The sequence below is a fragment of the Syngnathus acus genome, chromosome 21, assembly GCF_901709675.1.
Source record: "Syngnathus acus chromosome 21, fSynAcu1.2, whole genome shotgun sequence".
Classification (NCBI taxonomy): Eukaryota; Metazoa; Chordata; class Actinopteri; order Syngnathiformes; family Syngnathidae; genus Syngnathus; species Syngnathus acus.
In genome coordinates, this window is record NC_051105.1 from 8462658 (window position 1) to 8477809 (window position 15152).

A 15152-nucleotide genomic window follows, 5' to 3' on the forward strand; every position below is an offset into this window, starting at 1 on the left:
AAAATGATATTACAAAATATTACCTTGAATTAACTGAGCATAATTCATATAATTGTATTCATGAGTGTGGCCCATATGGATATAAGCCACTCTTAATACCTTCAATAAGTTTTAAATGTAATGATGAGAGGCATAATTAAATTTGTGGCTCAAATAGAAGAAAAAGTATAATTATATCAACGCACGTGTGCTCATTAGCATAAAATCGTTCATACCGCTCCATTAATGCCATTGAAAAGCGCGGCACTTTTGTTCTCTTGGCGGAAGGAGAGCGAGATGAGATGGAAGATGGACGAGACGCCGTAGAAATGACGAATCAGTTTAATATTAACAGTTCAACAAAGGACGCCATCACACTCCAAAGTGACAAAATCACAATGGGAAGTCATTTCAAGATCTTTAGATTACCTCCGGTTATGGTATTGCTTCCATTGGAAAAAAAAACTTCAAAACTTTGCATTGTACCTATTTTGTTGCATTGTAATGAGAAAAGAAATGAAGGCAGATTGTTTCTTACCAAGTGCTTTGTCAACACAGTTGATTTTATTCGGAGGACAGATATCAGCGGTTCCTAGAGAAGAGAGCACATAATGAGCCTGATCAATCACAACCAAAATGATCAGTGACCCGCGTCAACCGCAATGAGGAAGAACGGCTGTGAACAACAAGGCGTCGCTTATCATTCATCTCCCAATGAAGGCGGGACACGCCGAGGATGACTTGCATCCAGCGAGCGTGGCTGTCGCAGAGAAATGAAGCATGCGTGTGTAGAAAAAACGTCCTCAGAAAAAAGAAGAAAACACATTGGCCAGTCCATCAAATGCGGGAATTCATTAGCGGCACAAGTCATTAGTAGACTTCTGCTGTTTTGCTTCTTTATGAGGTGTGTTGATTAATGTAGAGTGAAATGACGTCGGATAGTCTCTGTGACTTTTTACGCACCCACATTATGTCTTGTTTGTACAATGTAGCACAATTATCAGCGAGAAAAGAAATGAGTCTTGAATAACACTTTGTAAAAAGGGCAGCCATTTTGTCTGAGGAGACAAAAGCCATGGCGAGTTTCCATGAGCTGTCCACGTGTCACAGGACAAGAACGGCCTAATAGCTTTTTTTTTTTTTAGGTGCTCGCCCAAATATAGAAATAGACCCAGACACTAAAATATTAACTCTGAGGCAACCAAATCTTGGAAAACACATTTTTGCTTCTAATGGTGGTAGGCCTAAAAGAAACGTGGAAGATTTAAAAGGAGTCACATGAAGTCACAAAATGTGCATTTGTAATATATTGTTTTCTTTACTGTTTATCTTCATTACACATTTAAGTAGTTATTCGTCCATTCTTTTATTTTATCAGACCGAGTTGATAAGTGGATCATGTTGCTAACTTATACATATCCAATTTCTAGACCATTTGTTCTCATCAATGTCACGGCCGACATTGATGAGACAAACAGACAAACAAAACAAAAAAGTCACCGCTTCAAATACAAAAGTCTTTCAAGTCGGATATATTCAGAAACCGCGAGCAGCTGTTTACTATAAAAAAAAAAGGGGGTAAAGAAATCTTTTATCTGCCCAAAGTTGATGACAAAGGGAACAGTGGATGAGTAGTTAGCTCTGAGGTTGGGGGTACAAATCTAGTCTTAAATTTTCTTGTGTGTTCTTTCTGAGCTTGTGTTGAGTTTTCCAAGACAAGTATTCACAAAGAGTATTCAATAAATCTAACATGCAAGTTTTTGGAATGTGGGTTAAAGGCCAAATATAGCGAGAACATGCAAACTTTACACGTGATGGCCTGAGATCAGATCCACTCGATGTAGTCACCACTTCAAACTACAACATCCATCTTCAGCGCAACCACATATCTGGCAAGGTTGAGAGTTTTGGTGGCAAAAAGCTAGAAGAGCTAAGTGCGGGACTCTCAAAGGAACTTTATTTTCAAATATAAAACAAGCCAGCGAACAGCAAGGAATGTCAAATCAAAAATATTTGAAGTCTATTCAAAGTACAAAAATAAACCAAAACACCACAAGAGGAATCATGAAATGACAACGGCTAACAAGAACAGGCGGAAACAAAAAACATAACGAGACAGACAAGACGTGAAAAAAGAGACACAGAGAAAACATAAAACAAAACTCAGTCCGATCAAAACAAAGTCAACACAACGTCATATTTAATGCACATAATTTGCAAAGCTCTCCTACAAACTACAGTGCAATAATAATAAAAACAACAACTGTGATTATAAAGTGCCTTTAAAGGGACCTAAGAACACCCTGGAGAATTAAAAGGGGTAATTAAACGTGTGTTTATTCCAGTCACTAAGTGTACGCTTTAGTGAACAGATGGCGCACGACAGCTTTTTCAACATATACAAACAAAGCTATAAGTGGGGCTACAACCACTGCAAGTGCAAGACAGGATTATCCTCCACATCCTGTTTACTGGGTAAAAAATGAAAAAGTCAGCGCTGTAACATTTGAACAGCTGTGTGTGTGTGTGTGACTGAAAAAGACTTTCTATTCACAAGTTGGCCTCGCACCCCCTTGACAAGCTTTGGAGCCAATTGGTCTCAGGAGTCCTATAAAGGAATTTGACTCTTCTTAATATTCAACAATAAATTGTGCGTACTCGCTTTCCCAAAGCTGGCGAAGCAAAGCTTCTGCATTTATTAAAGCTGATATCTATAATAAATCAAATTCCTGATGCAATACATCACCGTGGGAAGCAAACGCGGTGCTGCAGCTCACGGAAAACTCTCAAGTGATTATTGCTTGCAATCTGTTAATTCAAATGTTTCTCTTTGTTATCTTATTCATTTGTAGATGGGCTCAATTCTTGCAGTTTCTTAAAAACATGTTGATCTTGCAATTTCTCTCACGGACTGACACGCAAGGCAGCAGTCATTTATAATTTAGGTGGCAAATTGATTTCCCGCTGTTAAAAACAATGGACCAGCATTTAGAATGGTGCAGCTGTCATAGCATAATGTAATAGTTGTGGCCCCGAGGAATATTAGAAAGCAGAACTATTACTCTTTGTCCACTCTTATTTCTATAATTTTTTTCCGGATGTTACGGTCCAAAACGCATAAATGATTTGCAACATTGTTTCCTATGCAAGTGATAAGTCTTTGTCAAAAGGCCAGTGATGCATGTACCTTCTGGTATCATATTTTTACTGTACCCTAAATTCATTGTTGTGGTTGTGTTCTTTCTAGAGCTTCAATGCAGCCTCCTTCAACACAGTTTACATTCAGTAGCCCGACTCTTAGCAATAGTGTTGATGACACACATGCTGTGCAAGTCTAGACACTTAATTTGGTGCTTGACAGACGGGCGTCTCACTCGTATCCTCCAGACGGTTAGGCAAAATGAAAAATCGGTAATCAATAGGGGTAAAAAATCTGCAAACAGCGTTTTCCAGTTTTCGCCTGTCGGATCTTAAGTCTTCTACAAAATTTTCATAATTCAATCATTAATATCAATTCTCTTGTTTATTTAATCACAATCATCTTCATTTATCAACTGCCGAGAGTTGCCAAGCTCCTTAAAGTGCTCAGAATTTCTTTTTTTGGTCATATTAGAATTTGGTTTGAATCCAGACTAAAAGAACATAACCACTCACCTTGCAATCTGCGCTTAGAAGCCGTAAAAATAAATGGCACAAATTGATGATGGCCTGCCCGGGCGACAGGTTGAGAAATTCACTGAGATGTTAATCAGGACTGACACCTGAATGAGAGCTGCCATCATAGCTGAAGAGCATTCCATTCCATGTAGAGCAGCTCAAGGTCAGAGCGCAAATTACATCCGTCCTCGGAGGGTTCAAGTGGGCCAAAACACAGATGGATTATTTTGCCCGTGCCTCATGATATCATGGATATGGATTGACTAATGCAAATATTCCAATGGAAGCAGCGACTACTAATTGAATTTTTAATCCAACCTTGGCTGTCATTCATACGTAGTAATACGGAATATGTTGCCAAACTGAAAAGTTTTTGATGCTTCAGTATAAATCTATAGTCAAGATACCGTATTTTCCGCACTATAAGGCGCACCGGATTATAAGGCGCACCTTCAATGAATGGCCCATTTTAAAACTTTGTCCATATATAAGTCCATATATTTGGACACGCCTGCAGTAGTGGCTCAATATTGGTCCATATATAAGGCGCACCGGATTATAAGGCGCACTGTTGGCTTTTGAGAAAATCTGAGGTTTTTAGGTGCGCCTTATAGTGCGGAAAATACGGTAATTAGAAGCTCTGTGTGATCATACCTGGCATGTGCACCATCCTGCAGTTGCACACTCGCACAACCTCGTTGGTCTCACAGAGCAGGCGACAGGCGCTGATGCTGTACGTGTCATATCCGGGGAACTTCTCTTTGCTGCTGGAGCGGCAGTTCCCCCAAGGCTGGGGCAGGTATGTCAGCTGAGCACAAAGATTTATTAGCCGGGCAGCTGGCAGGAAATCAGTAAGGCTGTCATGCTCTTTGTGGTTGGGCTTGAAGATGATAAAGATAAAGACCTACCCTTTGCTCCTGACATGAAACAAAGGTCTGGAAGCCTGGAGAGACGCCAAAGCCCAGCTGGTGAATGTAAGGAGGCTCGTCCTGACTGTGGATTTGAACTCGGATTCCGGCCTCCAGAGACGTCTCGTCTTCAAAATGGAGCAAGGGCACAGCATGGGAAATTCACAGGATGAAGAAAATGTGATGTGAATTATAAATGGGAATAATTTTCCCATGTACGATAAGCACATCGGCACCAGACAATTTTTTTCGTGTTGTTTTTAATGATGACACAATTTAACCCTGAAACTGATTAGACGGTATTTTTAATTCCAAGGTATCGGAGATCGACCTTGGCGATCTCGCCACACTTTCGATTATTTCTCGTCGGTTGAAATCAAACTTGGCTGGAATCGAAGTGAAGACAGCCACGTGTAATGAATTATGTATAACTTTCAAAGTGTTCACTCGAATACCAACAATTGTCAGTCAATTGATTGACTTTTACTTTTCTCATCAGTTCACAAATTCTGGCACTAAGGGTTGCAATAAACAAACAAAAAACAATGCACATTATTATTTCATTTTCACATCATTACATTGGACACAAACGTTTTGCTGGCTTACTCGTCTCTCTCCATATCGGCAGATATTCATCCTGCTGGATATCCAACATGATCTCCAGCCCATTTCCCATTCCACCTTGCTTGGTTTTCCTAGATGTGGTCTTGTTCCCATTAAAGGTGTAGCATTTCCCATATCTGGTGTAAACCTGGAAGAAAACAAAAGCTAACATGAGTTTGACAAATTCAAGCCTGTAACGAGAGCGAGATTGAACTGAGCGTAAAACATAAATAAGATCAAATCGTCATGTGCCATAAACATTTGGAGTCTCCACACTGCTCACTATGGATGTAACATTTTAATTGGACCCCTTGCCGTCATCGTATAAAACCTTATCAGAGGCCTGCAACTTCAGAAGCTTGTGTTATGTTGTATTATGATAAGGAACAAACAGGATTTCTCGTTCCAGACAGAAATGGAAGGGGGAAAAACATGGCAGTAAATTGCAGGAAAAGCAATCAGGTAAACTCATGTTCCTTCAAACTTTGATGTCAGCAAATCACAGTAAAATAAAACTGATGTTGCTGTGCTTGCAGTGCATTTCTCGCTCTGTGTGTTCACTGGCGTGCCGGTACCTTGTAGCCGTGTTCCCTGACAGGGGCCAGGATGCCGCTGGAGATAACAAATGGCCATGATGACACTTCTTATAAGTGCATATCATTTTGTAAGAGGGAGTCATTATCCAGTCCCTCAAACAATTTCATTTGCTTTTAATGACAATGCTGGCATGATGAAATATGGAGAGGATTAAATTTCAAACGTCATGACGTATATATCGGAAAAGATAAATACGTATATGGGTAAGGCCATAAAACCTTGAAGGTGATCAGGTATCACCAAACAACCAATCACCAAGTATAGTATCAGTTTCTATTATCCTGAAACAGATAAACTACATCCCATTATTGTTTCAATATGTGCTTACTTCATTTTTTGCACCATCAAAAAGTGGATGTGTTGTTCTAGTTCAACCTGCATTCAAATCACCTCGGTAAAGTGATCCTAATCACGTTTCCAGCAGTGATTAAACCAACGAAGCCTGTATGAATAGCTTCCACCCCTCTTTTTTTTTGCGGATAAATAAAGCATCAATTACCAGACTGAGCAAAATCCATTGGATTCATTTAGTGAAGAAAACGCTGACTGGTAATGAAAGAAGAGGAATTGTCTCGACCCTAGAGACACAAATGACAATCAGGCGGACATATTAAAGAGTCATGCCGATGCCTTCTAAACATGGACGTCTGACTCTAAGATCAAACAAATCCGCCAAATGAATGTGCTGACCAGAAATGAAGGTTGTTTGAAAACCAACAAAAAAAATCTTATTTATACACCAGTGACAATAAATCTAACAACGTTGCAAGGGTACATTCTTTGCCTGGGCATATTCACCACAATGATTACAGAAGGAAATATGAATCATGGCTTTAAAGGTGAGAAAATACATTTTTGTTTGCAGTAATTGCTTTGTCCCCTTTAAACCGTTTGTAGTTTGGATAAAGGATGAGAGCAAATGTTTGCTTTCATAGGAAATGGATGCTTAGAATATGATTCAGATAACTGTTCAGCATAATAACAGGCTCGGGATGCATTTTGGACTTTTAGTATTGCTACTAGGGAGGCATGCGTGTCCTTGGAGTGTCCCGAGGTCTTCAAGAGGAGGGCGGGGAACATCCCATGGAACCGGTAGTCTTGTGTTACGGCCCTCGCGACAGCTATAAATTGTATTTCAATTGTTTCCTTTACATTTCTCGTGAGGATAATTAGAAGAGAGGTTGTGAACCCCACCAGTTCTAGAAAGAGTCTGACTGACATGTGCTGCTAGCTTGAAATGGTTTAATCTCAATTTGGCTGTTGCAGAGTTGCCGGGGAGGTAAGCTTCACTTATCGCTGATCCTCTCAACCGTTCATTGACACACTTAAGCCCAGCAGGCGGACTTCGTCTGATGGAACGGGCAACAGAGGTGAAGGAGGATTTTGCTTTGGAAATGCTGAAAAGTGCCACAACCAAGCACCCGGGGTCCGCTCTCAGCACTGGAGGACCTTGATATATTCACACAATACCCCCTGAGACCATGGTAATGTCTTCCAATTATTTTGCCTCTTCCAGATTTTTTTTTTGTGAGACTCCCGGTTTTTTTTTTTCCACACGGGTCTTTGCTCAATGAGGATTTAGCAAAATGGTTACTAACTGGTACAAATCCAATAAAATTAGAGGTTTTGTATTTCACCAAGTAAGTTCAACTAAAAACAAGAAAACTAAAGCAGATGCTCCTGAAAGGCAAGTAAAAAATATAAATAAATGAGTTTACCATAACAAAATACATAAATCTTTAACAACTCAGTCAAGACGGTGTCATCATTTCTCCTTAACCTGAGCAAAAGAGGATGACAAAAGTGCACCAGTGAAGGAGTACCCCAATATACACCCAAAAAAAAAAAAAGATAGAAAATTACCCAAGAGAATATAGTGAATCACAAATGATTCACCACACTTGGAACAAAATAATTCAAATTTGTACACCACAGGGAAGCTCCCGTTGTTCTGCTTGCCACACTTAAGAATTCAAACATTAGTTTATTCGACCAGAACTTCATAATAAATACATGATGATCTTTCACGCGTCCTTACTCAACAGCAGAAGAAAAGATTTTGGGGTTATATGCGACATGCAGCCGCATCATACAGAGGGTGAAGAAGCTCTGCATAATTCAAGTCACAGTGAGACAGTTCTGTGTCATGGAATATGAATGACATCTGAATCGACTCAAGTAATTGCCTTAGAAATATTTGTCTCTTATTTCCATATGTGTTGATGTTGAAGGAAAAAAAAACAACAACCCAAAATGAAGCAGTTATGCAAATTGCTCATTATGCTGCGAAATGAATACATCTCTAACAGTGTCAATCAAAGCTCAGCGTGATTATCTCTGTAAAAACAAAATGTTTGATTACGTTTTCTGTTTACGGCAATTGAAGTGTTTATTGTGTCACTTTTCTATGATACACAAATCCTGCGTCAATTTCTGTCATCATCAGCTTGGCTGTTAAAACATAACAGAAGCGGAAAGAAGATGTCGGGTTATTACTTTTCTTATCATCAGCGGTGATAGTTTTCCATTCCGACTCTGTTTTTCTGGTTTCTGTAAGTTGGGATGGGAAAGTACCGATACTGGGTAGCAGCATATTTTAAGGTATCTGGTATGTAAAGACTACCGATACCAACCCCCCAAGAAACCAATTGGCGAATCAACATGTAGGTGAAAAAGAAAGGTCATGATTTTATTGTCCTTATGTAAATTTTACTTGATATTCTTTTCCAGATGTAAATTAGATCTCATTTTAAAACATAAGGATTGTGTAACACTAACCCTCAGCATAAAAACAAGAATAAATTCCCTCCCGAAATAAACACAATGACGGACTTTGGGGTTGTGTTTGTCCATTCGCCTCTTTCAAATCTTTCCTTGATTAAACCGGGTTGAAATAATCCTTCATCAAAAGTCAAGCAGATTACTTTTTACCATGGCGCCATGCACCGAGATCACATGCTGTGGCCTGTAAACACAAATCTATTGTGATTTTCATAACAACACTGGCGTCTAACTGGGAGAGATCAGCAGTTGGTCTGAAAACAGGTCCAACTCCGAGCAGAGCAGGCTGAGCATTAACTAACAATTTCAACATTGCCACTCACTACGTTATCGCGCCCGCATAGTATTCCATAGATCATTACGCAGCTGAGTGTTTCAATTTCACTGGTAGTTTCTCAGAGGGCCATCCAAGCGAGCTCTATCATTTGCAATTAGCGCCTTGTCATCATTCTACCGCTGGGCGGAATAACACGCTTGATAAATGTGATCATTTCCTCAAATAATCATGACAAATGCAAATGAACGAGGAAACATTAGAGGAATTCCGCTGAGATTCGCTGATTAATCGGATGATCATTCCGAGTGATGAATCTGGCACCGTTCACTCCGAGGGAGGTTTTTCCATAAAAAGGCGTTGTACCCACTTGACCGTTTGAAGCCGCATACGTTGGGCCCCAACACTTCATAAATTAAAACGAACTCTGCTGTCAACCTCCGGGGCTTGTTTCAGTCATCTTTGTGGGAGTTGTGAGTCATCCCCTGCCCTCTTTCTGCTCCCCCCCTCCAACAGAGCATCAAAAACAAGTTCAGCATCGAAGTCAGCGAGCAGCACAACCAGCGAGCCTCCCATTTTTGTGCCACTCACCCATGCACACTCATCTAATGGATCGCCGATAGATGCTCTTGAAATAACAGGTTGGAAATGGACGAACGAGCTCTCCAGCACAATACAGCGAATAGAACATCTTTATGTGGAAATGCGTGGCAGCTTCCTGTCACTATGGGCTGCACTCAATTCAAGGCCGTAACCTCACTAGGTTGTTAAATGCAATTTGCAGCTCATAATGGTTTCGGCGCTGATTTAGTTGAATCTCCGCCAACATCCGGATGGCACTAATTTACCATTCCAAAGAATTCAGAATATCAGCTAGCAGTTATGTCCCTTTTGATTGAGCTGGTTAATTAAGATCTCTAATGTACTTTTGAATGGATTACCTGATATATTTTCAGCTTCGCTCAGCCAAATGAGATAATAAGAAATTATTTATCCATTTCCTATACAGGTACAGTGATGCCTTGACATATGAGTTTGAGTCAAAACACCCATATAAATCATAATTCCTCGCTGAAAAGAATAGAAATGCCATTAATTTCCTTTTTTAAAAATTATATTTTTTTACAACTGACTAATTTTTTTGCATAAATAATACTGTACTGTTATATTGTCTGTCTACATGTGTTGCTTCACCCTGTCCAAATATCTGCCGCTTCAAGGGTCACTGCAACACCAACGGTATTTATTAGGCCACCTATGGTATTTTGCATTTTGTTAGCATTAGCTCAAAAGACTTTATTAAAACAAAGCCATGTGGTTCTTTTGTATTATGTTTCGTTTTAGTAAACTCAGCTGTTCACAGTCACATTTTCAATTTACAAGGACTTTTAAGTGAAAAGTCCTTCACGTAAGATATAACCAAAACCAACTTAAGCAGCTCTGTTTGATGCTAAATTGACTTGACTTTTACATTTTACTGCTTTTGTCCACTGTTATTATGTCACTATCCGGACTTCACCTACAAGCACTCAACTGGTTATTGTTGGCTTTCATTATTTATTTTCCTATTTCAGGTGGAGTGGTGACTGTTTATTCCTCACCGCAGCTTCAGGCAATGGCACCGAAGAGGTGTGGGTGCATGGACAGGGGGGGGATGTTGAAACAAATGTCTCTAAAGATAGCAAAGAACGCTTTGCCATAGCTGACAAATGGGTGTTTGGCTTTGCTCTTCACCTCAAGTTGCCCTTCACCGTTTGATGAGTGTGTCAGGAGACAGGCAGCGAGGAGAGAGCCGTAGCTGAATCATCTCCCTTTATGCACTTGTCTACCTTTTGACTTTCTTTGTCTGCGGTCATTCTCATATTCCTGTTTAATCAAGGGACCACTGTCATTTACACTGAATTTCATTTCCCAAGCTTTCCATCACTCATCGCTCCGGCACCTACATTATTTATTTATTTTGGGAAAACAACCTCCCCTGAAGAAAGCCTGATACAGTCCATCCTTTTTTATTTGTATTCATCAGAGCCAAGACATCAAATCGGTTGCTCATGTTGGACTGGGGCCACATGCAGTCTAAACGTAGATGAAATGTCTGGAGAGAAGAAGCTTGATATGATATCCATGTTCAACATTTATCAGTACAAAATATGGGGAAGCCTTAGGGGATGTGAAAGATATACAAACACACATGAATAGTAATACTGAAGCCAAGCTGGAGTTGTGGACTTGTGTTTTGCATCTCAAATCAATAAGTGGATTTCAGCTTTGGATGCACGGTGGCGGACATGTGGCCAACAGCTGAGAGATTCTGGGTTTGAATCTTGGAGCTGGACCCTCCTGTGTGGAGTCTGCATGTTCTCCTTGTGGGTTTTCCTATACCACAGATGCAAACTAAAAAAACTCTTTGAAGACTCTAAATAACCCTAAGGTGTGATTTTGTCTTAATAAGATGCACATTTCTTTACTTTTAGAAAAACTACAGCTGAATGTTTTGTCCCGAGTGGTCTACAGGCATGCAACACTTGTTTCATTCACAAGATGGTGCAATAAGTGCACACACTTATCCGCTCACAGGCGTACTTATCTTGGTGCCCCCCCCCCTTACCTAACACCCCACGGTAACAATATTTGCCTGGAAAGCACGGGACATTTATGAACACACGGGGAGGAGGCGATAGCTCGTGTTTTTCATTCTGCATGAATCATCCAAGCAAACAAGTCTGATAAAGGTTTTACTGTGGGTTGTTAAAGAGCCTGTTTGGATCCAAAGCACTTCTCACTGATCACTAGACAGAGGCGACGCGGAGCAAAATTGCAGGGATGTTTGGCCTCAGGTCAAATGGCAACCATCTGCTCTAATGACAGCACACAAATTAAAGGGCATATCATTAAAGAAGATATCGAAGGACGAAGCGATAGATCGAACAGAAATTGAAAATAATTTCTTTTTCTGCCTATGCACTGCCAATAAGATTTTTTAAAGGCCAAATATCTTCAAAATATATTGACTTTATAATTACTTCAGGCAAACTCAATAAAAATTGTGTTTATCCATTACAGTTACATTTCATTTAACAACTGCTGTTGTAAAACAACACCATTAAAAAAAAAAGAGAGTCAATGAAGATGGCAGACAAAAGGAAACGGTAGATTATTCAAAGTGAAGGGAGGAAGGCAACAATGACCGCACATCAGAGATGGGTCCAATATTTGGCCCCGGCTGCATGGCGGCATGCCACCCGCCCAGATGTTTGGCATGTGGATTGTAGTTGTGCCAAATGGGAGTCAGGAGAGCGCACAATGCAGTCGGAGGTTTTAGGAGGCTTCTGATGCATCAAAATGAAGCCGAGGAGAAACAAAGTTAACAGAAATAACATTTGGTACATGTACACATTCATCCCGTGAAGGAAATGGAATCATCAAGACAAACGGACGGTCGTGGCTGAACAGAATTACCGCGTGTCCAATTTATGATGATATTATCAATATCTGGCATATATACGGCTGTGCTCTTTAACTTTATGCTGCTGTAAAACTTTTTTTTCAAACGATCCATTTACCATCAAAGCGCAGAAGGCGACTTGCCTCGACTCCGTGAGGCATTAGAAGTTGACGACATGGTTTCGTCCCTTTGGACTTTTAATTATGTCATCACCTAATATCCACACAAAGCTCGGGTATCGGGCTGACGGTTGTGTCAATCCCCAGGCATGCCGCCCGCGCTTTGCCTGCCAGTTAAAGAAGTTGCTTGTGGTCGAGCCGTACAATAATCGAAGGCTTCCTGTGGTTACACACCGCGCTGTCATTGTGCGTCTGATCTTCTTGGAACGGGCTAACTTGCTCGTTGGTGCAAGCGTCCTCTGCCTCAGTGTGAGGCTGTGATTATGTAGTATGTGCTGCACTACAGTAAGGTATGCAAAGAAATTCCCCATTGGATTTTTTGAGCACTGAATGACAGGGGACACGCCTTTCCATTAAAGTAAAGGAAAAATTATTTTAATTTATTGACTACTAATTTATGTCATTATGGTGTGTGTGTTTTGTAGAGTGCTACATTTGTAATTAAAATAACACATTACAACAATTTGGGTCAATCATTTTCACATTTTTTTGAGGGGAGGTTGGGGTGGCTGGAACGGATTAATGGCATTTCCATTCGTTTCAAAGGGCATTCTAGACTTGTGTTTTGAATTCAACTTGCATCTCAAGGCAGCACTGTCTTTTGAGCACATCTTTTAAACTCCCTCCCCAAGTAGATAATCAAAGCCAAGTAGGAATATTAAGACATATAAAAAAATAAAAAAGAATCACAGAATAAACGTAACTGTATTCTGTTAACTGTAAAAAAAAAAAAAATCCACTTAATGTGTTTTTCCAGGGCTGGCGAGAAAAGGGAATGGACGTGTTTATTTCCAATCCGTCACTGCATTTTCGATTTACCTTTAAAATGTTAAACATCAACAGGCGTGAATTTTTAGTGCGCGTTTGGCTCTGTGTGAATGAATCTCTGTCAAATCCTTTCCAGAGACGCGAGTCTTAAATTTGACCTTGTGTCAAGCCGCTGAGATGGCGACCGTTTTCCCATTAGGACACCTCACTGCAATTCCGCCACATTCAACAGACGAACGCCAGACGAAAACCCAATGACCATTCTGTAGAAAAAGTCACCTAAATGCATTTCTGGACGTAGAATACACAATTTTAAACAGGCGTCAAGTATCTTAATAACGTGCCATTCACTGACAACACTTTCCACACCCATTCTTTGTCTGGCTGAAATCAGCACATTCAAAAGGGTAGCCCAGTCTGATGTGAACAAGCCATCATCTCACCCAAGATAGTGTTGAATGCATTACTTTGACAACTAGACTTAACTGGACTGGACGTTGATAACTTCCCTCAGCAATCAAGTGTCACTTATCAGACGCTAACATCTAATGAAACTCACTGCAGCTCTGTATACCTTTGGCTTTGTTTTAGTGTTTGACTACAATGTAAAACTGCCAACAGCACAAACATTTTACACATATAGTAAAGACGTGACGGAAGGGAAGCTCCAATCATATTCTGCTCTGGGGCTCATAAAAGCTTGGGGAGGTATTGCGTCTCTGCCTACGGACTACAAATGAAGGGCGCTTGCATAATACCACTACAGGCAGAGAGAGAAAACACAAAAAGAAATCCACCCACTGTGATGTAATAGCGGGGTGGAAATTCATAATTGTTCACTTGGTTGTATAATTTTCACACATATTTGTAGAAGAAGATAACAAAAAGTGAGTTGGTCCTAAGATTTTCCCTTTAAAGGCCAGGCCTCACATGATCATACGGGTTTACAGTTGTAATAATAAACATGATAGAATTTGCTCTACTCAAGGTTCCGTGTGTACTCTTGCTTTGAGAGCATGCTTTTATGTCAACCAATTTCCACCGTAGGAACTCATAATACATTACTTATTGTGACAAAGGCCTTTTTCTGAGGACTAACTGTGCTTTTTCTGCAACCCTCGCCGAGATTTATAATTTGCTGCGACAGATGTCAGGAACAGAGCATGTTTATCTTATTTAAGCCGCACCGTGACAAGTGGAAAAATACACCTCGGTGGACACCAGATGAATTCCTTCTGTGAACACTGCGCCGTGCGTGTTGTATTAGCATGTGGTACCAATTACACAATTCAATATTGGGAATTCTTCACTCTGACGAGGTGTGCGCCAGGCCAAAAATACGGAGCAGTGGACAATATGTTTTGATTGAAAGGGGCTCCAGATCTTCAGCTAGCCGAGCTGATCATGTCGTGGCCAGAGAAACCGGGTCCGGGAGTGTCCCACTGTGATTAATTGTCTGCTTTAAGTCGATACTGTTTACGCTGTGACATCATCAGCGGAATCACAATGATAAGAAATGATAAGGTTATGGCCTCTGACTATTATGTTGTCTAATTCCCATCCGTGGTGTGTTTGTTTTGCAGTGCTGTCTGATCAACATTGCAGTCAATACATCAGCAAGCAGGGTTGAAATAAAGAAATCAATGTCAGTGTATTCTCACGGCACTTCCATCTCAGCCCTCATACGGAGATGGAAAGTCATCAAGTGAACTTACCCAAAGGGGATAGACACCTTGTATTGATGTGTGAAGGCTTGCTTAGGTGCCCTGAAAAGTTGGTGTAAAAGTGAAGGATTACCCAAGCAAGCATGTCTTCCTTCAGCACGGTGCACAACACCGCCTTTCTCCCTTTTTTTTTGACGGGTCATTTTTAAAAAAACAGATGAAACAAACAACAAGAGAAGTTAGGACGGACCATTCATCAATCCTAGTTGGTTTTTCACTCTTGCTCGCTGAGCTGCA

General features: G+C 40.5%; 1 protein-coding gene across 1 annotated transcript in view; it reads right to left on the reverse strand.

Moving 5' to 3' along the window:
- The window catches only part of asic4a (acid-sensing (proton-gated) ion channel family member 4a), a 50444-nt gene that overhangs the window by 4519 nt on the left and 30773 nt on the right, over window positions 1-15152 (reverse strand). The window contains exons 2-5 of the mRNA XM_037280789.1: window positions 5151-5295; window positions 4545-4672; window positions 4291-4444; window positions 518-571 (exon numbers count right to left, since the gene is read on the reverse strand). Coding sequence (XP_037136684.1) covers window positions 518-571; window positions 4291-4444; window positions 4545-4672; window positions 5151-5295 — 481 coding nt within the window. The remainder of the gene's footprint in view (window positions 1-517; window positions 572-4290; window positions 4445-4544; window positions 4673-5150; window positions 5296-15152) is intronic.